The 22,228-nt window shown below is 45.1% G+C and overlaps 1 protein-coding gene across 1 annotated transcript in view; it reads right to left on the bottom strand.

The window, feature by feature from the left end:
• The window catches only part of unm_sa1614 (un-named sa1614), a 52,022-nt gene that overhangs the window by 12,035 nt on the left and 17,759 nt on the right, over positions 1–22,228 (bottom strand). The window contains exons 14-24 of the mRNA XM_088337526.1: positions 18,742–18,908; positions 13,823–13,956; positions 13,654–13,745; positions 12,513–12,696; positions 8,095–8,180; positions 7,909–8,024; positions 5,580–5,647; positions 3,956–4,063; positions 3,642–3,891; positions 1,854–1,994; positions 1,729–1,792 (exon numbers count right to left, since the gene is read on the bottom strand). Coding sequence (XP_088193652.1) covers positions 1,729–1,792; positions 1,854–1,994; positions 3,642–3,891; positions 3,956–4,063; positions 5,580–5,647; positions 7,909–8,024; positions 8,095–8,180; positions 12,513–12,696; positions 13,654–13,745; positions 13,823–13,956; positions 18,742–18,908 — 1,410 coding nt within the window. The remainder of the gene's footprint in view (positions 1–1,728; positions 1,793–1,853; positions 1,995–3,641; positions 3,892–3,955; positions 4,064–5,579; positions 5,648–7,908; positions 8,025–8,094; positions 8,181–12,512; positions 12,697–13,653; positions 13,746–13,822; positions 13,957–18,741; positions 18,909–22,228) is intronic.

Genomic DNA, 22,228 nt, shown 5'->3' with positions numbered 1-22,228 from the left:
TCATGTCTTGACTTTGCCTGGTGATGGATTGGCTGGGATCTTCTCTCTCTCGGCGTCTTGCCTGGACCCTACGGTCGATCCGGGCGGTCAATTCGATAGCGTTGTCAAGAGTTACCGGAGGAGCGTGGGATACCAATTCGTCTTTGAGATAACCGGACAAGCTATGGAGGTAGGCGTCGACCAGCGCCTCTTCGTTCCAGTGACTCTGGGCTGCTAGTGTGCGGAAGTCAATGGCATAGTCGGCAATGGAGCGTCTCCCCTGGCGGATGTTCAAGATTGAACGGGCAGCATCGACTGATGAGGAACCAGAATCAAATACTTTAATCATTTCCTGGCTTAGCAAACTAAAAGAGGTACATGCTGTCGCCCCTCGTTCGTATTCTGCCGTTCCCCAAAGGCGGGCTCTTCCAGTCAAATGATTTATTACATAAGCCACCTTCGTCTTTTCGTTCACAAAGGCTCGCGGCTGTAGATCAAAATTTAGTCGTCAATTTATGAGAAAGGGGCGGATCTGGGCGGGCTCTCCACTGAATCTCTCTGGCGAACCTACTCGTGGTTCAACACTGCCGGCCTGATCGGAAGGAGGCGGAGCCGAATCTTGTGATCGGGCGGTCAGGGAAGTATCGCACTGCTGCTCGAAAAATTGTTGGTGACGTTGTACTTGCCGGACCAGTGTGGATACGTCATGGGCGATCTGTTGTACCGCGCCTTCGGTGTGTAATAGGCGCTGTAGCGCGGATTCCTGCTCGGCATTTCCGCATTTCTCGGAGGTGGGAAAAAATGACGCTGGATCCATTTTTTGGTTCGAGTGTTCTGTCAGAGACCAGAACAAGCACTCGGATCCAATAGCGTCAGTTAAAGGATTTATTTGGACAAGGTTCGGTGGAGCAGGCTTGGGACGTCGGCTCTTGGTAGCAGAAAGCCTCTTTGGACGAAATGGCAACTCCGTGGTGAAACGCGTGACGAGTAACGTAGCAGGTAAGTCGGTGGCCGGGACGGAAGAGTAGATCGTAAACTTTTAACAGACAAGGGTCAGGCAACGAGAATCAGGCTTGGAATACACAAAGGGATCGTGGTACCTTGAATGTTGGAGGCTCACTCATGGAAACGAGGAGTACACTCGAACGTCCATCTCTGGACGCTGACAGCTTATGTAGAAAGCTTCCACCAATCAGGAAATCGCGTTCCAGCACGCCAGCTGATTACCTCAGGTGGCTCCAGTTAGGTAATCACGACAGTTAATAGTATTACCTGTTCACAATCATACCATCCTGAGAATGCCCAATCTCAGGAAGCTAACTAAGCAGGGTTGGGCCTGGTTAGTACTTAGATGGGAGACCGCCTGGAAACAGCAGGTGCTTGAAATATGTCATTGAGCGCACGCTCCGCTGCGACAACACTGAATTTTACAGTTGGAGAAAATTAATTCCCATAAGAGGATCAAATAGATAATATTATTATCATTAGCAACTCAAATTTGCACGCCTGTACTTTTAAGTAACATAAACCTTGCTTGTTCCATATCCATTGTTAAATTAAAACTTGTCTGGTTCCATATTAAAGTGTTCCTTTGTTCAACCTTGCCCCTGGACTTTGTTCAATTCAAAAATTTGGCCCACTGTGAATTTGAGTAAGACACCCCTGCTAGCCTGAGTAGATAATTGAAACGCAGATGTGTTAACTCTCCAGTTTATCCAGCCAATCATAATCCTGTTGTGTTGTACTCACACACAATTGAAGGATGAGTCGGCGCCACTGTAGATTCTCACATGATTGGCTGGAACCCTATAATCTACAGACGCACACATGATAGCATCCTTTTCCATGACTTCCATATTGATAACATCAATTACCATGGTTACTAGACTCAGAGCAGCTCCTTTTGTGCGATGCTGCGTCAGGAGGCGTCCACTTCCCTGTCAGGGAGAAGAAAACCTCTTCTTCCTCTTGGTCCGCCTCCTCACCCGGGGGAGGGGGAGGAGGGACATTGGGAGCTAAAAAGAACAAGATGCAACTCAGAATGTTTGTGTTTCTCCTTGCTTACGGTGCATCTGACTTAGAAGTAAGACCGGGCCCAAGCTTGACCAGTTAACTTGATTTGCAGGACAGAGCCTGAAACAAACCTGAAATATGGAATTTAATTTGTGAGAACTCGGGAAGAGGAGAGGGGATTTATGATGATAAATGAAAGCATTTTGTCTTTTGTTGAACACGACTGTATAAACATTTACATGATTTATAATTCAGTGTTTGCAGAGGTTCCATTGACTGACAAGTTTCCATCATTTGACGAATATTCTTAGGAGTTGACTGAATCACTTTAAGGCCGTCCGTCATTTTAAAGGGTTAAAAATTGGGCCATAAACCACAGACGCAGTACGTTCCTAAAGGTATTCCCAATTCTCAAACATGCGAAATGTGAGGAAATAGTAAATGTTTTTTTGCATAAAAATCGATATATATTTTATCGATATATTCCAATTTTTTTCCGAGATAATGCATTTTGAAGAAGCATGTCCTGTCTTTAGCAACCTGATCTTTGACCTCATCAGAAGAACACCAGCACCCTAGCAAGCCAGTCGCCATATTGTTAATCATGTTAATTAGTCAAAGTGTTTTAAGGAAAGTTATGTTAGTTAATGAAAGGCAACCGCAGCCTCAGCGGAAAAACGTGAAGCTGGCTGACCAAAACACACAGTGAGCAGCCAAGTTAACCGGTAACCAACAATGAAAACTGTTACAGCACCATACGCTAACCCGTCCAAGATAAAAACCAAGGGACACAGCAATCGACACACCGCGGGGATTCATTGAGCGCCAACCGGGAGCAAACAGAACAGTAAAGCTCTCAGCAGCCCCAACGCTAACGGGGAGCTAGCTGGACAAAAATTATAATAAACACAACACATGCAGCCAAAAACACGAATGAAAAGCCACTATCGCCTACCTAAAAGAGCTCACGCTGAAACGCGGAAGGTAACCTTGCCTCACGCAGCTTTTGGAGGTCAAAATATACTCCGACTAACAGTCACAGGGCACCCAGTGACAGGGTAAGCAACAGTCCAATTTTTCCAAGCAGAAAAAGCAGTATGCAAACACTGTTCGCAACCATTTCTGTCAGTTTCAGAAATGGCTCACATGTTGTGTTAACAGGGTCCGCCATTTTGAAAGTGTTGTGTTCCTTAAATGACGCAGCTTGGAAGGAAACAAGCTAAATCAGTAAATTTGAAGACTACATTTTTTTGACTTACCTTTCTTGTGGAATATTTTGCCACATATTTGCATAATTGTGAGGAGACACACTTATCGTTCTGTGCTTGGTTAAAAAAAATTCTGTTTGGGGAATATTTTTAAGAATCTAGCGCTGCACTTTAAGAAAGAGAAAGCAAGAAAGACAAAGAAGTACAATAACAGTGGATAATAGACGGATACAGGATTTTTTTGTAGGTTTAGCATGCACACATGCTTTCGTTTCCTTTTGTAAACATATATTTACTTTGAAAAAAGGCAGCGATAGAGAAGCCCTGTCTGCCCTGAATGTAATGATTACATTTTTTCGGCTCAACCCAGCTCGGGGTCGGGTTTAAGATTTTACTTCTAATCTGATTTATTATCTTAATCCAAAATTCCCAGCACCTCACCTTTAATCCTGGGAGGCAGTGGCGGGGCAGGCGAAGAAGGGGGCGGTGGCGGGGGGCTCTGCACCCGGGCGGGCGGCCGAGTGTGGTGCTCCATAGCCATCGCTAGCCGCCTTCCCACACTGAGTAGCCCACTTCCCCCCGAGGAGGGCGTCGGGCACATGACCGAGGCAGAGGAAGACAGGCCGAAGTGGAAAGGTCGAGAGGGGAAGGAGAATGAGGAGGAGGCCCGTTCCTTCTTTACGGGACCGTTCTGAGAGGAAAAGGGGACAACGAAATACAAAATCTCCTTCCTGTTGATCTGTAACTCCAGTTACCTTGTCATCAAAGTCATCATCGCTGTCGTAGACGTCGTCTTGGCGAAGGCGCCACTCGTATTCCACGTGAACATGATGGTCCACAAGATCTGAATGGGCCTGCTGCAGCTGTGCAGGCACACAAGTCAGTTAGCGGTCCCACGAACAGTGTTGGGATTAACACGTTTGGGTCCCATTTTATCCGGTCACATTTGAGTCCAAATGACATAAAATTGTTTATTTTGTGTAAAAATGGGCTTAGACCTATTTTTAAACGATTCTTTTGTATGCTTAACTGCCCTATACCATAGGGCACACTGATATGTGTATAGGATAAATTTACATTAAATACATCATTCTGATTGCAGAACAAGCTCACTAAAATGTCCCCAGTCTTCTGTTGGAAATACAAGTGAGAAAAATGTAATAAATTCATGATTTTTCATCATTTCTGTATTGCCTTAATGATAACATTCTTCACCTTTTGTAATAGTGCATTTTTCAGGTTTAAAATCTCTTAAATATTTTGTTTCCCATTGTGAACTAAGTAACTCGGATAAGATATCTATTAGAAACGCACGAGAGCCAAAAACAGGAGTCAGGGTCGGAAGGCTGCTTAGCGGGAGCTGAAGGTTCGCAGACGGTCTGACGCCGGTAACAGGGAGCCGGGGGTTTAAAAAGTGGCAAGGAGCCAATCAGCGACCAGGGCTTTTGGTGCCAACGGGGCAGCCGCAGGTGCCCGGAATCAGTTATCATGACAGTATTATTCATTTTTCATAACATTATTACTTTAATAATTACATAATTCATTCAGTACTTATAAATGTGCTATATTCATCAACATATTTTAAGTATTTACTTGCTGTATTCAAATGATGTTTCAATACATCCTTTCATATCAGTAATTTCCCACCAATGGTCTTCCGATGAGTCACCCCTTGTTTTATCATACAATCTTCAAACTCCATCTACGTCCAGTTTTAATAAAGGGCTCTTGAGATGACAGTTTCTTTCAATGCCTTGTGATGTGAGTTATTTTTCTGCCTGTTTGTTTCATGTTTCATTTTCCAAATCCACACCCCTTTCCTATAAAAACTATGGTCAGACATTATTCTATTTTTGGGAGGGTGAACTGTCTCCTGATCAATTGTACTTTGTTTTATTTTATTTTGTAACATTGTTTTAAAAGTCCTCAACTGAAATACTATCTACAGCTTGATTTTTATTCATCCAAATTACTCTGAATCCTGGAAGTTGTACACGCCAACATTACCCAGAAATGGAGAAGAATATCTTTGAGGGGTTTACGGCCCAGAGATTAAATGGATGTGGATGGAAGCTAAGTGTTCATTTCAAGCTTTCAAGATTGCAAGAGCCAAGAAATATTAAAGATCACTGCTCACGCAGGGTGGAGTGTACGTTTTCTTGAAGTTATTTTATTATGTGGTTATTTCAAAGCAGTTTTGATTATATACGGTGATTTGAATCTACATACGTTCCGAGTAATGTTTTACTTTTCGATGTCAGTATCCTGGTGGGTAACTGAATTACTTTTTAAATGAAGTGACTAGTAACTGTAACTAATAATCGGTTTTCAGTAACGCACCCAACACTGCACAAGACCACAAAAAGCTGACAAACTTACCAGCGCTTCACAGCGGCCGTGTTTCAACCTGCGGCTGACGTCCAACGCCGTCTCGCCCAACTCGTTCTCTGTGTGATAGTGCGAGGTTAATAGTTGTTATAATTCTGTGTGTCTTTGTTACATTGTAGGATGAAGCACCTGACAGCACAGTCGCAGTGTGGGGACCCCTAAAGATTTTGGGGACCCAAAACCTGGTCCCCACAATTGTTATCATTGTTACGATCCTAAAATGAGCTAAGAGGTGTCCCACAATGGCCCGAAACCACCATTTTTGTGTATGAGTGTGTGAGCTCGATGCTGGCACTTTGGGCCAAAAATGGTCATACACACTTGGAGATTCACAAACACTGTTTCCCACAACGGTGGCATTTTGCAGTTATTAGTTGTTCAAAATCCACTATTCCATCACTGTGTTGTTATGTTGTTATGATTAATTAACATTGCCTAGTAAATCTGAATACTTTCAAGAGGTTTGTCATGCCAATTTAAAGTAAAACGGTTGGTGGAAACAGTTAATGTGTTTAAAACAATACTGGGTTCTTAATGTCCTCTCAATTTAAGTAAAAACAATATCTTGCTTGCCATGTGAAAGAGAAAACTTTATTTTTTGCTTATATACTACATGGTTAAAATTTGAGCACTCGCTTTTAGGACTACAAGCAACGACCTAACCTTGCTTTGTTCATTTATGCTAAGCACAATTTAGCAACTTTATTTACCTGTATATGTTTTTGTCTTTTATTTGCACATTTTGTATTGGAGTAATTTTAAAGTAATGGAGAGTAATCCAGTTGCCTATGTATTTGGATTATGTTACTGATAACAATTTTCATCAGGCAACTAGTAACTGTATCAGATTTTTAAAGTAATCCTCCCAACCCTGTGCAGGGTTTGCATGTTGATGGTGAGTAAGTGAGTGAGTCTCTATCTTTGTGCCCTGCACCTGGCAACCATTCCAAAGTGCCCCCAACGCATTGAGGCAGCCTGGATGGGCTAGGGCTCCCCCGCGACCCTACTGAGGATAAGCGAAAGGATGTTTCCCACGGGGCGCCACGGCGGATGGGTGGTTAGCGCACAGGCCCACGGTGCAGAAGTTCAGAATTCAAGTACAGCTATTGCAACCTCCCCGTGTGGAGTTTGCATGTTCTCCTCGGGCCTGCATATAAGAAAACATGCATATCAGGTTAATTGGCCGGTCCAAATTGTCCCAAAGCGTGAATGAGCGAGTGAGTTGTCCGTCTTTGTGTGCCCTGGCTGGCAACCGGTTCAGGGTGTCCCCTGCCCACTGCCTGAAGATAGCTGGGATGGGCTCCAGCACCCCTGCGACCCTACTGAGTATAAGCGGTGCAGATGATGAATGGATGGATATTTCCCACAATGTAGCAAAGACAGATTCTCACACACTGTGATCCCCACACTGTAGCAAATACAAACACGCATACTAATGCGTGCGCGCACAAGCATTGTTTGCTCACCTTCATTGTGATTAGAATGTAACTGTGAGCCACGGAGATATGTATTCACTTGTTACAAGCAACTTCAGTTTGAACTTGATTTGAGAGCACTGGTGATAAAAATTTACTAACATTATTCAATCATGCATTTCATGGATAAATTACCCCCCATCTCTCTTCTCTTGTGTAACAAAATACTGACTTTGTCTATAATGAAAAAATGATAAACGCTTTAAAAATGTGCTTGTGAAACGCAAACGATCATGATGCTTTGGTATTTTTACTAATGTAGGTTATGAAATACTGCAGGGGTTGGGAACCTTCTTGACCCAAAGATCTGTAATAGCAAAATATATTTTTATTTTTTTTAATGAGAGCCATACTATATATTTTACCATTTTTTAGCAAAAACGCCGAACTGGCTCCTCACACAAAACTTGAGTGCATATTTTTTCACTGCGTGACGTTGGATGATTTGTTTAAATTTATGAAATAATAATAATACCAGAGCCTTTGTCCCATATCAACAAATATACCACTTTAAACTTGTTTCCCTTTCGCAGTTGCTTAAGATTGTTGAGGCTCATTTTGTTTTTCATTTTTTTAAAAAAAGGTGAAAGCAGAGTTCTTTTGTAAAATACTGCAAAAGACAATACTGATGTTGTTCGGTGTATTTTCTGTGTTTTTTGGTGCAGACAGCGCTAGGCAGAGAGAAGTGCGCTGTGTGCATAGCTCTGCCCACCTTTGCAATTTCCAATGAAATTGCTCTGTGTGTTTATTGAGCCATATGTACTCATGAATGGAGCCATCTGGCTCCTATGCCATAGGTTGCCGACGCCTGAGATACTGTGTCTGTACATGTGCGTATGTTTTACTTAATTCTGTGTTGGCTCGCGCCTTCAGCAGAAGTTTGACACAGTCGCTCTTGTTATGCAGACAGCTGTAGTGCAACGCTGTGTTGCCGCACGATGTCTGCATGTCCACGCTGGGCCTGAGCACATGCAGAAACTCATTTAGACAAACACTCAAGTTGCTTCCACACTTCACGAGCGGCCACCTACGAGTTCTGAGCGAGGAAGTGCAGGATGTGGAGTGTGCTGGTGTCAGCCAGCAGGACAGCCAGATGGAGGGCCGTCTCCCCTTTCTCCTGTTGCCAGGGAAACAGGTGGAAACATTCAGTAACCTTCGACATCGGTGAATGCAGAACGATCTTTTGAAAATTTCGAATAAGAAAAAGTTAGTCATGGGGTCAAACTTATTTTGCTCGAGGGTCACATTTCGTGTTGATGTCCTTGGTTAGAGTTTGGGAGGGTTGAGGCCATCAGATACCTATCTCATGTTGTCATGATTATGTCGGTCATTCTTACTATTTGGTGCCATTTCAGCATGGTGACCTTCACTCAAAAAGTGTAAAATTTTAACATTTCATCTGAAAGAGGGACTTTTTATCAGGAGACCAGAACAGACCAGGAAACCCCAGAGCATTCGTTTCAGTTATTCATTTAAGGAAGCGTTCAGGGCTTGCGGGAGACGTGAGGGCCGTCAGACGTCAGCAGCGGAGCCGGAGAGATAGCTTCGGATCAAGGGGCCAATCGAAGTGCGGAACTCAGGCAGGTCGAGTTTACCGGGGCTGGAGAGGAGAGCGAAGCGTGGGACAGAAACAGGTCGGATCGGAGGCAGGCAGAGACAGGTAAGCAGAGTTCTTTGACGAACAGGAAATCAGGAGAGTCACACAGAGTTACCAAAGTACACTCTGATGAGGAGGTCTGGGCGCAGCCTGCTTAAGAGCGAAGTGCCAGCCAATCAGAAGGCACCCACATGATTGCTCTAGGTGATCAGAGTTACTAATCATCACACTTTTAAACTATAAGAGGAATGTAATATCAAGTTCAGGATATAATTCTGTAACATTTTTTGTAGCGATGACTTCATACATGACAGGCAAAATGTGTCCCCAGTTACAATGCATCGCAGTAACAGGGAGAACATATATTGGGGGGATATGTTATGTTTAATTTAGCTATTACGTCTAATGTGATGAAAAAGAAGCTAGTATATGATGACAACTGTGAAACATTTTTAACATGTTTTTGAAAAAGTATTCTGGTTTCCTCCCACATCCCAAAAACATACATGTCAGGTTAATTGGCCGTTCGAAATTGTCTCTAGGTAGGAATGTGCACGTGAGTTGTCTGTCTCCGTGTGCCCTGCGACTGTCTGTTAACCAGTCCAGGGTGTCCCGTGCCCACTGCCGAGGATAGCTAGGATGGGCTCCAGCACCCTAGTGACCCTACTGAGGATAAGCCGTGCAGACAATGAATGAATGAATGAATAAATGAATAAATAAGCGCAACAAGGTGGAGGTGGTATGCTTTTCCTCATCAGTAAGCCTTAATAAAACATTGAAAAAAGGTTGATTAAATGGGATACTTACTCTTCTTCTCCTTGAATATCCCCCCCCCAAAAAAATATTGTCACATTTTTTGTTGTTGTTGTAAATTCAATTAGGAAAATATATTCAATTAGTTGTTTGATGAAGCAGTTTAAGATTGTAATGATTATTTTCCTTTTTTGCAAAAAAAAGAAGAAGATATTTTGTAGAAAAACAAGATAAAAACATAGTTGAATGTAAAAGACAGACAAATAAATAAATAAGAAATAAAAACATCTCAAATTAAAATTAATCAAGTTTAGCAGGTGGAGAAGTCCAGATTTGTTTCGTCAACAAGCATCTTTCACTACCTTTGAGTGCTTTTGTAGGTCTAGAGTGTTTTATTGACATTATGGCTTTTAGAGAAACTTGAAAATGAAAAAAGATTTGTGCAAACACAATTAAGGTTGGTCAACCTGTTTCACGTATTCGTACAATTCAGACTGCAACAGGCAGAAAAGCAAAAAAAGGGCGGGGAAAATGGTCAGCCAATCAGAATGCAGAACACAATGCACGATGAAAATCCATAAAATGGTGAATCCTGATCTGAATCAGATACAGCACCTTCTGTCACGGTCGCCATGACGACCAGTATGCCACGCCCCCGAACTCAAGCTGAAGCAGATCAGCTGATTGCTGTTCTGCTATTTAAGGCTGGATTTTGGGTTTGGCGGGTGCTGGTTCATTACTCATTATTCACAATCCCGGTCTGTTATGCCTTGTCCTGTTTTAGTCTGTTATGCCTTGTCCTGTTGAGTTCGTGCCGGAGGAACTCTGTATTGTTCTGTTTTGCCTCGGAGTATTGGGCGACTTTTATTTTATTAAATAAAACCTATGGATCGTCAACGCATTTGAGTTCTCCCTTCATGCCTCCTGCCTCCGTTCTGGTCCGGTCACCTTCCACGCCACCACGTCTCGTGACAGAATGAACCAGCCAACAAATAGAACTCAGCGAACGATCCCAGCGCGACTTGGGAGAGCTGGAGAGCGCAGTTCGGCAGGCGCCTACTGAGTTGGCCTTCCCTGCCCGTTCGAACCACGGCCCCGCCCGTCGTGGCCCTTGCTGTGCCTCGAATGGGGTCCCGGGAAGAATTGACGCCTGCCTGTTCGACTCTCATGCCTGCCTGCCCGACTCCCGTGCCGATTGCCTGCTATTCCGTCTCCCCTGCGTGCCAGCCCGACTCCGACTCTGCTGCCCGTCGGGCCGACTCCGCTGCCCGTCGGGCCGACTCCGACTCCGCTGCCTGCCAGCCCGACTCCGCTCCTCCTGTTTTGCCGGTTCTGATTTTGACTCTCTCATGTCTTGTCTGTTCTGATTTTGACTCTCTCATGTCTTGTCTGTTCTGATTTTGACTCTCTCATGTCTTGCCTGTTCTGATTTTGACTCTCTCATGTCTTGCCTGTTCTGATTTTGACTCTCTTATGTCTTGCCTGTTTTGATTTTGACCCTCTCATGTCTTGCCTGTTCTGATTCCGCCTGTCCTGTCTGAATCGCCACTTCTGAACCTGAACCCCTGAGCCTGACTCTTCTGAATCTGACCCCCCTGAGTGCGACTCTTCTGAATCTGACCCCCCTGAGTGCGACTCTTCTGAACCTGACCCCCCTGAGTGCGACTCTTCTGCATCGGCCTGTCCTGAGTGCGACTCTTCTGCATCGGCCTGACCTGAGTGCGACTCTTCTGCATCGGCCTGACCTGAGTGCGACTCTTCTGCATCGGCCTGACCTGAGTGCGACTCTTCTGCATCGGCCTGACCTGAGTGCGACTCTTCTGCATCGGCCTGACCTGAGTGCGACTCTTCTGCATCGGCCTGACCTGAGTGCGACTCTTCTGCATCGGCCTGACCTGAGTGCGACTCTTCTGCATCGGCCTGTCCTGAGTGCGACTCTTCTGCATCGGCCTGTCCTGAGTGCGACTCTTCTGCATCGGCCTGTCCTGAGTGCGACTCTTCTGCATCGGCCTGTCCTGAGTGCGACTCTTCTGCATCGGCCTGTCCTGAGTGTGACTCTTCTGCATCGGCCTGTCCTGTTTATCTGTCCTGATTTTGCCTGTCCTGTTTATCTGTCCTGTTCTTGCCTGTCCTGTTTATCTGTCCTGTTCTCGTCGGTTCTGCCTGTCTGTCATCCCCTGTCCAGTTGGCCACCAGACCCCCCCTGCCGAGCGCCGATTCCGATCCGCCCGACGCAGATGGCGCCTGCCTCTCCCCGTTCCTGCGTGTTCGGAGGAGGGAGCAGGGTTGCCCCAATCGCGATCGTCAACATTCCGGGGCGCGAGGTAGTAATTTTTTCTTTTTTGGGACCTCGGGAGCTGTCCCTTAAGAGGGGGGCTCTGTCACGGTCGCCATGACGACCAGTATGCCACGCCCCCGAACTCAAGCTGAAGCAGATCAGCTGATTGCTGTTCTGCTATTTAAGGCTGGATTTTGGGTTTGGCGGGTGCTGGTTCATTACTCATTATTCACAATCCCGGTCTGTTATGCCTTGTCCTGTTTTAGTCTGTTATGCCTTGTCCTGTTGAGTTCGTGCCGGAGGAACTCTGTATTGTTCTGTTTTGCCTCGGAGTATTGGGCGACTTTTATTTTATTAAATAAAACCTATGGATCGTCAACGCATTTGAGTTCTCCCTTCATGCCTCCTGCCTCCGTTCTGGTCCGGTCACCTTCCACGCCACCACGTCTCGTGACACCTTCATCATCTGGTTGCCGTTTTTCTTCAGCGCAATGGGTGATCCCAATACATCAAGGGATTACTGTACAGTCAATTTGGGCAATATGACAAGCAGCGCGCAATAAGACAAACAAATGGAATGAAACTGGTGCCTGGAATTTATATTTTATGAATTTTATGAAAAAAAGAGTGTCTTACCTCAAGAAGGTTGAAAAACACTGTACTAATGTTCCAAAGTAAAAAAACTAATGACAAGATTAACTGAATGATTTGCCCACCCAAAAATTTACTTCGGCAAATCTGATCCTCCTGGCAAAATGTTTGGACACCCCTGCTGTCATCAAACCTGTTTGAAAATGTATTCTTGTGTTTGGGTGCAATACCTGCACATGCGTGTGCAGCGCGTGACCGAACGGCACACGTTGCGCATGCAACTGAAGGAGGACGAAGACGTCGCAGTTGCTAGTGGCTTCCTGTAGGAGGCGAACGGCTGATGTTGAGCCGGCACTGCGGCGTGCAAATTTCATTGCCTGATATTTGCACTGGATGAACTCCTTGCGCTGAGCCCTATCACGCACATACAGATACATAGACAAACATTGAGATGATTTACAGCTGTTTTGTATCCAAAAGTTGGCTAAAAATAAAACCTCCAAGACGCTTCTTTCTAATTTTCCACTAGAGGTGGGCTGATCGATCCAAATATCAATACTATTGTTACTAAGCGAGTACTTGGATCAGATTGATATAAGTGTCCTGGGATCGATATCCGCTCCTCCAGCAATTTTCTCAATACGTTGCTTCTCTTTGTAAATGGAGGACACCCCTTCGCTCTCACCCAGCGTCCCTCTGCTACTCTGAGTCTATTCTTGGGTAAGTGACTGACAGGCTCACTTCCCCTACCTGGCTTGGCCAGCTGCATTGTGCCTGAGAGTGAAATAGCAGCCAAAACGAGCAATGTCCAGACTGCGTGCAAAGGAGTGATTTCAAGGACTAACAATTTCTGAGTTCTGTTTGGGCCGTAGAAAAACAAGAGTTTGTTTTGGGCACGTGCTAACAAAGTTAGTCATCCTTTTAAGTCCCCCCCCCTTTTTTTTCAAAGTTTTCCAGTCTGCCTACTGCTTGTGTGGTTTTTTTAGGCTGTTGTTAAGCTTAAACATGCTAACACATGGTGCCAGAAAGCAGCTTGTGAAACAAGAACAACAAGGGACCGCCACTCTCTTTTTTCAAGAGGGGGTCGGGTGCTCAGTCATTCAATAAACAGAAACACATTTCCAAGATAAAAGGTATCGGATCGGTATTCATCCATACTACCATGTATTAAATTGGATTGGATCCATAGCAAAATTGTATTGCCCACCCCTATTTTCCACCCTTAGTATAACGCTGTTATAGTTTCCCAACAAACTATGAACTTTTTAATTTCCTTTCTTTACATTATTTCATCATCTTTCCATTCCCACATGCCTTCATTTTTCATTTCTAAAACAGGTTTAAATAATGCTTGAATATGCCTATACTGACATGAGGCTGTGCTGCGACGGCTTCACGGAAAGACTCGGAAGGTTTGCCTCTAGAATCTCGTTGAAGGCGCCGTTGCCAACGTTCTTGGCCAACTGACAAGAAGAACGCAGTCAAGATTTGTAACGGTCCGTCTAGCAGGAAGTGATGTCGCAGGTTCCCATTTGAGTACCAGAAGGTCAGATGTTCCCAGGCTGTCCAAGCTGAGCGAGTGAATCCGAGACACGTGCACGCCCATCTCACGGTGCACGCCCGAACACTCGATGCAGGTCAGGATGCCCAAGTTGGTGGACACCCAGCCTGGTTCTGTAACACAACCAGAAGAGGGGGATACTTCACCCTTTAGCACAACCTGAACTTTAACCCCAGGGGTGTCCAAACTACATTCCAGGGACCACAAGCGACCCTCCAAACAAAAATGTAAAAAAACAAAATCGAACATGGGTCGCGTGGATGAGAGCCCCAAAAGCTGTGTGCATGGGCACAATAATGACAATAAAAGTAAATTCTTCTTCTTCTTCTTACCACTAGACCACTGGGAGAAGAGATGATACATGAAAAGGCATTCAACCTTATCTCATTATCAAACTCTTTTTACTCACTGTGCCAGAAACGAATATTAGAGAGCGGAGAAATAGAAAATCAACCTGAAACATATAAATAAGCAAAAAAGCACGACGAGGGAAACGACTCTTTGGTGTATCTGATTATGAATCAGACTTTGCTTTTATTTGTATCTATTAGAACGAGATTTTGGTTTTCTCCAATCTAGAACATTTGTTTTTGTCAGTGTGAGTAAAAAAATGTGTGATAATGAGATCAAATATATATTTTTTCATATGTCTTCTGTCTCACTGTTAGTCTACTGTTTAAGTGTTGGTGCTCTTACCGCCACAATCGGAGTTTGATTCCCATTATGTACAATGTAAAAAACGATCAAACAAAATCAAATCAATCAAGCAATTGTGGACCAGTTATTTCTGCTTTAATGGCTTTTAGTTTGTTTATTTGTTTGTTTGTGTATTTCATTCACATGAAAACAAAAAAAACAATCTGGTTTTCCAACAATTTTTGTAAAGGGACACTTTGTAATATTTGACCATTAGGCGTTGCTGTATTGTGTTGTGTAAATTGAATAATACATCGCACAAGAAGGAATACAACCTCCAAGGACTCAAAGTGACTACACCATTTACCCTCTCATTTTTTTACCCAGCCTAATAAGGGAAAATAGGGGTTGAAAACAAGTTGAAGAGTGACTTTATGTTCGTCGTTGCAGTTATTTTGTTTGTGTAACATTAAAATGGAAAATGTAAGAAAATACCTATTTCAAATATAGTCAACCCAAACCCCCCAAAAGATGAAAATGCACCTACTTGCAAGTGCAACATAGAGAGCTTGACAGAGGATGCAATGATGATGACATAAAAAGATATAAATTCTGACACTACCGTTGACATTTTCACGCCACATTTTTGTTTTCTGGTAAAGTCCACATAATGACAACAAAATACCAAAAGATGTAAAAAGTTGACAGTGTCCTAAATTCATTGTGCAAATTAGCAGCAAGATCATTGTTAAAATTTGAATTTAACATTACAAGACGTTTTTAGTAACACAAAAAACGTGTACAAAGTACAGTACTTTTATGTGTTAAACAAACGCTTGAGCCTGTAAATAGGGTTTGTTCTTTGATTTCAATGAATAATATAGTATTTTATAAATAAATGTTTCTACTTCGCAACCCCCCCTCGGATGGGTCTGGCCTTGATGCGGCGAGGGGGCTTGCGTGTTCCAGTGACCCTGGAGAGCGATACCGTCGGGAGCTTGCTCCTGGTAGGGTCACCCATGGCGGGCCGGTCTCCGGGGTAGGTTCCAGACAAACAAAGACCCCAGCGTGTCGGTACGCTGTGAGGTGGCAGCCCCACCAACCGACTATCCTGCGGAGGGCTAACAACTCACCCAGGAGAAACACACTTTGTTACGAAACTGACCAGAGAAAGAAGCCGGACTGACCAACACGGTAACGGACCCCAGCCTGCCCCCGACCAACGAGTACGGATCGATCTTCGTCATAAGACCCGTGTCGCCACCTGGAATGTCCAGACACTCCTTCGCCCCGGAGCTGCCACCCTGCTGTCCCGAGAGCTCTGTCGCTATAACATCACCATGGCAGGGCTCTGTGAAGTACGATGGCAAGGCAATGGTGAAACAACAGCTGGCAACCATTGCTACATCTGGAGTGGCCCCGAGAGTCGGACCGGCCTTTACGGTGTGGCTCTTGCCATTCCAAAAGCCCTCCGGAGGTCCCTCATCAGCTGGACACCAATAAGTGACAGACTACTGTCTGCTCGATTCCTCCACCATCACGGCAAGATGACAGTGATCGTCGCCTACGCCCCCACCGATGTCGCTGATGAGGATGCGAAGGACGCGTTCTTTGACCAACTCCACCAGGCTGTCAACCAAGCCCCACCACACGACGTCACCATCATCCTCACTGATGCCAACGCCACTCTATCCAGCATTGATCGGTCCCCCGGCTCACCTGTCGGCACCACCTTCGTTGACAGCACAACAAACGACAATGGCAACCGCCTCCTCCTCCTCTGCCACCAAAACAACCTTTGTGTTGCTGACACCTGGTTTCCCCGGAAATGCATCCATCACTGGACGTGGTACAGCCCAGATGGCAGAACCAGGAAGGGATTGGACCACATCCTGATATCACGACGCTGGAAGTCGTTTGTAACCAACTGCCGGGTGTTCAGAGGAGCACAGCTTGGCAACACAGACCATCGTCTGCTGGTGGCCCAGCTCAAGCTAAAGCTCCGAGCCAACCAGCACAAGACTCTGCCTCGCCCCGACTCCTCCCGACTCAGCGACCCCAACATCGCCAGAGACTTCAGTTGCTCCATCCGCCGCTCTCTTGATACCCTGGCTCCTGACAAGGTGACAGACTGGGCGGCCTTCAAGGAAAGTGTCCTCCAGTCTGCTCACAATGTCCTCGGACGCCCGCGATCCTCCCCGAGAAAGCCCTGGATATCAGAGAGGACACTAAACATCATAGACCAGCGGCGTGAGGCCCGACTCCGAGGCGACCTCACAGAGTATCGGAGACTGAATCGCCTGCGCAATGTGGCCATTGCTGAAGATAGGGAGAGGTTTTGGCAGGCAGAAGCCCAACAGCTTGAGTCCGCGGCCAACAACAACAACATGAGCCGCGTATTCAGTCTACTACGCCAAGCCCGTAGCGGCCCACACATAAAGACAGCCCTGGTAAAGGACTCAGACGGCAACCTCATCATGACAGAAGCCAACTGCCTCGAGCGCTGGAAGGAGCACTTTAGCCTCCTCTTGCAGCACAGCACCATCCCGGCTGATCCCACCCTCCTACGGGCTGCGAGCACAGCACCTCCTAACGACACCTGCTGCACAGACCCCGTAACACCCGAGGAAGTGAGAGCTGCTCTGAAGAAGCTGAACACCAAGAAAGCCCCCGGCATCTGTGCCATTACCGGCGAGATGCTCAAGGCCGGCGGTGATGGCATGGTGGAGTGGCTAACCCGCCTATTCAACCAGGTGTGGGAATCGGAGCAGCTGCCCACCGACTGGACCAGAGGAGTCATCTTGCCCTTCTGGAAATGCAAGGGCGACAGGCTTGTCTGTGGAAACCACAGAGGCATAACCTTACTCTCCATCCCGGGCAAGGTCTTTACCAGGATCTTGCTCAGCCGTGCCCTTCCAGCAATCAGAAGCTGCCGCCGTCCCCAGCAGGCTGGCTTTATGCCCAACCGCTCCACAACGGACCACATCTCTGCCGTCCGTTTGCTGATAGAAAAGACCCGTGAATTCCGTAAAGATCGCCATCTATATATCGGATTCATTGATCTGAAGGCCGCCTTTGACACCGTCTGCCACTCTTCACTGTGGAACATCCTCCAAGCTCTCAGAGCACCACCCAAGATCATAGCCCTGTTCAAGCTGCTCTACAGCAACACAGAGAGCTGTGTCCGTATCAACGGCATTGACTCCGACTGGTTTGCTATCTCCAGCGGCGTTCGCCAAGGCTGTGTGGCTGCTCCCGACCTTTTTAATTGCATCATCGACCATCTGATGTTCAGGGTTAGTGAGCGCATCCCCGGAGTGTCTTTCGGCAACTACCACCTGACTGACCTGGAGTATGCTGACGACACCATCATTCTCAGCACTTCCTACAGCCAGCTGAGAGACGCTCTGGGCATTTACAGCGAAGAGGCAGCGCGGCTTGGCCTGCAAGTGAGTTGGACGAAAACCAAGTTCATGTATGTCGGTGATGGACCAGATCCACCTCCCATCCAAATTGGTAGCGACATCGTAGAGCCTGTCAAGAGCTTTGTATATCTGGGGTCCATGGTGACAGACAATGGGGACCTAAAACCAGAGATTCTCCGCAGAAGAGCCCTGGCAGCATCTGCTCTGCAGTCTCTCTGGAAACCACTCTGGCGGCACCAGACCATCGCACGCAAGACGAAGCTCCGCATTTACAACCTCGCCGTACTCCCTATCCTGCTTTATGGCTCAGAAACATGGCCCCTGAACGACACCCTGGCCACAAGAATCGATGGTTTTGATAGCAGGGCTCTCAGAACCATCGAGAACATCAGGTGGCCCCAGCGAGTCTCCAATAAAGAGCTCAGAGCCCGCACGTGCCAGCCCCAAGCATCTTCCTTGGTCGCACAACGCCGCACCCGCTGGTTTGGCCATGTCCTTCGTCTACCACCAGACCATCCGACACGAGCCATTCTCCAGTTTGACCCAAAGGCCGCAGGCTGGAGACGACCACGAGGGAAACCCCGCACTCGATGGCTCGACGTCGTTGCGGGCGACCTCCAACAACACGGAGTTGCCGTAGAGGATGCAGAACAGCTGGCACAAGACCGCCAGCATTGGAAAAACCTGGTTCATCTGGTCGGCTCAACGCACAGGGACGGGACCCCCCGACCTTCGCTGGAGCAATAAGTAAGTAAGTAAGTACTTCGCAACCCCAGCGAAAAGCCAGGGCTCACTGTAATGTTGAGCACCGAACTAGTTTATTTTTCCTTTACCTACCGGGAGCACCGCAGTCGCAGCAGCTGTCATTTCCTCGCATGCGTCGGATGTCGTCTGTGATGGATCGGGTGAGCTCATCTAGGCTACTGTGGCCGCCTCCTTTGCGGACGCCGTCCAACGCTGCTGTCAGGGCTTCCTGTTTGCTGTTGCTCAGCACTGAGATCCAGCTACCGACACATATGAGAACCAAATCATGTTCAGTGAGTTCACTTGGGACAATATCGAAATGCAAGGAAATACTAATAGGACCGAGCAATAACACCAGAAAATATCATATTTTCTGCACAATAAGGCACACCGGATCATAAGCCCCTCAAACATAGTCTTTTGACATCTATTTTTCATACATAAGGTCAGAATCAGAATCAGAGTAAGTAAGTAAAATACTTCTTCTGCAGTAAAATACTTCCTCTGCAAACAAAATACTTCTTCTGCACAATGGTTTTAGAATCAAGTCAAGAACATCTAAAAAACTACATAACCGGATTATTGCACTTTACCAGGATATTGCACTTAAAACCAGGGTATTGCACATAGAACAGGGTCATGTACTTTAAAACCTTGTTTCTTGACTGCGGTTGTGTTGATAGGTTTATGGGGGAAGCTATCACTCAATCTGTTTGGTCGGGCATTGTGGGATCTGAAGCGTCGGCTCGTTTCAGGGGGTGTTTACCACATATGGTGCACCATACTATAAGCTGCATGATATTGAGGACTGCAGTAAGATTTTCAATGTGTTCGGACACATATTAGTAGAATGCATTAATATGTGCCGCTGACCAAAATCGCAAAACATTGTATGGGATTCAAACCTGAGTAGAAGTTGTGAGTGTGCTGACACATTACCACGAGACCATCAATGGTACAGATGACACATAAAATGGCATTAAGGCTTTTCACATTATCACACTAATTTTACCCCAGTTCCAAAACACTTTGCATAGATTTGCAGAGTGAATTCTGATAGGTTCAACAATCTCCCCACTTCTTCAACTGTGCGTCTATAACCTCTTGGTTTAAATTATATCCGTACGGAAAAGAGCTCGTATAGTAATATGCTGGAAGACTTTCTGTTTTTCCCCATTCGATAACATTTATTGGTGAATAAGTAAAGAGACGGTTTAACCCATAAATCTATGAAAATCAGTCACCCTGGCATCATGAGTAAAAATAGTATTATAATAGGATAAGTTCGAATTCCTTGGCATACGTAATTTGTACTACTTATGTTATTGTTGTAAACAGTGTTTGTACACCTATTTAAGGCCAGACTCAAGCATTCTTAAGGACATTTAAAGCAAATATTAAAGCCACCTCGATTTTGTGCATTTCCCATGACAAATGTCCACAATTAATGCATAATCCTGGCACTAAAACACACCAATACACTGCCTGTTCAGGTGTAGCTTGCACCTGTCCTCTAGGGCGCAACCCGTAGGAGGTGATGACGCTTTATGTGACAATGCCATACAAACTAACGTCAGCTGCCGTTAATCAAGAGAGAATAAATAATGCAATGTCAAAGCAAAGCCAACCAGGGAGCAGTGTCGGCGTGATTTTCAAGCAGTCTTGTTGTAAAACATGGCAACAATTTCTTGCATTGACAAGCACTTCAACCAAAATATAAGCATTGTTCAAACCTTGAAAACAGAACAATGAAATTTAAGCATTTTCAATGATTTCAAGCACGTATACAACCCTTAATAAAGTGTCAGCATTCTCACCCAAATTTGCAATTTATCTCAGAGATGTGTGCCAATAATTGCACAATCATTGCTCAAATTGTCATGATGAATGATTAATTTCACCTGTGACAGCCTGTTTGGCGCCAGCCGCTGCTGGCTTCCTGATTGGTTCCCCGTCCTACTTAAGTTCAGTTATTTCACTTGCCTGTTGTCAGTCCGTCAGCGAACTTCTGTTTTTTGACTCTGACTCCCGTCGGTCTCGTTTTTTCACCCGTTTCCCCGTTTGTCTCCGGCTACGACCCGTTTTTGACCCCGATCACGTTTTGAGCTCCCGTCCTGGCTAACAACTCGATTTTGACCCCGAACATGTTCTGCTCTCCCGTCTCGGCTAACGACCTGTTTTTCCGCACTACGATCTCCCACTCCGGAAGATCCACTTCCGCATTCGGAACATGTTCCGATTCGTGAGCGGATTGCTTCCCGCGTCCAGCGAGCACCGGATCACGGGCGCTGCTTTGCCTCTATACCTCAATAAACTTGTGATTAACGTTACGCATCTGGGTCCTACTTCCATTCTGGTCGTGACACAATTAAGGTATTACAGTACAACCTTGTAAAGTACCGTAGTCCTTTAATTATTGAATGCTTTTCCGATGGTATTTGCCATATTCTGCAGTACAGTATATAAGGCAAACCAGGTTATAAGGTGCCCTTTTACATTTCTGACCAATTTGGAGTTTTAAGTACGCGTTATAGTCCGGAAATTACGGTAAATCTTGATTTTCGCAATTATTTGTGATGACAAGCTCCAGCCTCTTCTCTTCAGCCCTTTTTTTTCTCTCTGTTTTTTGTTATGTCAAACAAAGTTGTGGATTTTTACATCACTGTAGCTTTGTATTTCGAAAAAAATTTAATTCAATTGTCATCGCTTTCGGGTATACTTGAAAAACAATAAAGTGTAAAATAACTATAATTTGCTCAAAAGTTAACAGCTACCATATTTAGTTTTGTAGATACAAACAACTCACTATCATAATTTGGTTGTTTTTAAAATATGTTAATTTGTTTTAAAATCTAAATACAAAAATAGCAATTTCTCTCAAATAAACCATAGTCTTTGTTTTGATTGAAAGCAATCTCAGAAAACTGTTAAAAGAACCCACTGCCAAAATGTGAAATATTGAACCAACAATCCCAAATAATGGGCCATTTTAGGTAAGATAACAATTTTTTTTAAAAGGTCTCTTAAAAACCTTTTTTTGCAAAAGGAACTCAGCAAAAAGTGCTTTTGTATGAATTTACACACCCATAAATTGGTTTGTAGTCACTAAAAATAAAAAAAAATGTTTAAAAAAATGATTGTCCTTTGGTAAACAAACAACTTGGAAAGTCGTTGGAAAGTTCCTTCTCAAAAGGTTTTTATAAATGGCCTCTGAGAGGGACAGTATGTAATATTTAGTGCCTCCTTGTGGTAGAATTCTTTTTAAAAATGTGATTTGTATTTTTTTTCCCGTGGAATCCCAAATTAGGTCTGCATTGTGTTTGCCTGGCATCCTGCCACCACAATGAGCCGTTTATCACTGGCCCTGGCTCATACCAGCAAACACAGTGTCATCTTGTGGTCAAATATTACACATTGGTGCTTAAGGGGAACAAACTGAATTCATTAAAAAACATATTGAGTTGAAAAATCAGCAAAAAAATACATGGAATATCATAAAAATGTAGATTGTTTTCAAATACTCGTTTGTATTTATTTGTTTGTCGTGACTTGATTGTCCACCATCTTGCTAAGGGTATCC

Source organism: Urocampus carinirostris, chromosome 6, assembly GCF_059441175.1.
Source record: "Urocampus carinirostris isolate Australia breed hairy pipefish chromosome 6, RoL_Ucar_1.0, whole genome shotgun sequence".
NCBI lineage: Eukaryota > Metazoa > Chordata > Actinopteri > Syngnathiformes > Syngnathidae > Urocampus > Urocampus carinirostris.
This window is presented reverse-complemented; position numbering and strand designations above follow the sequence as displayed.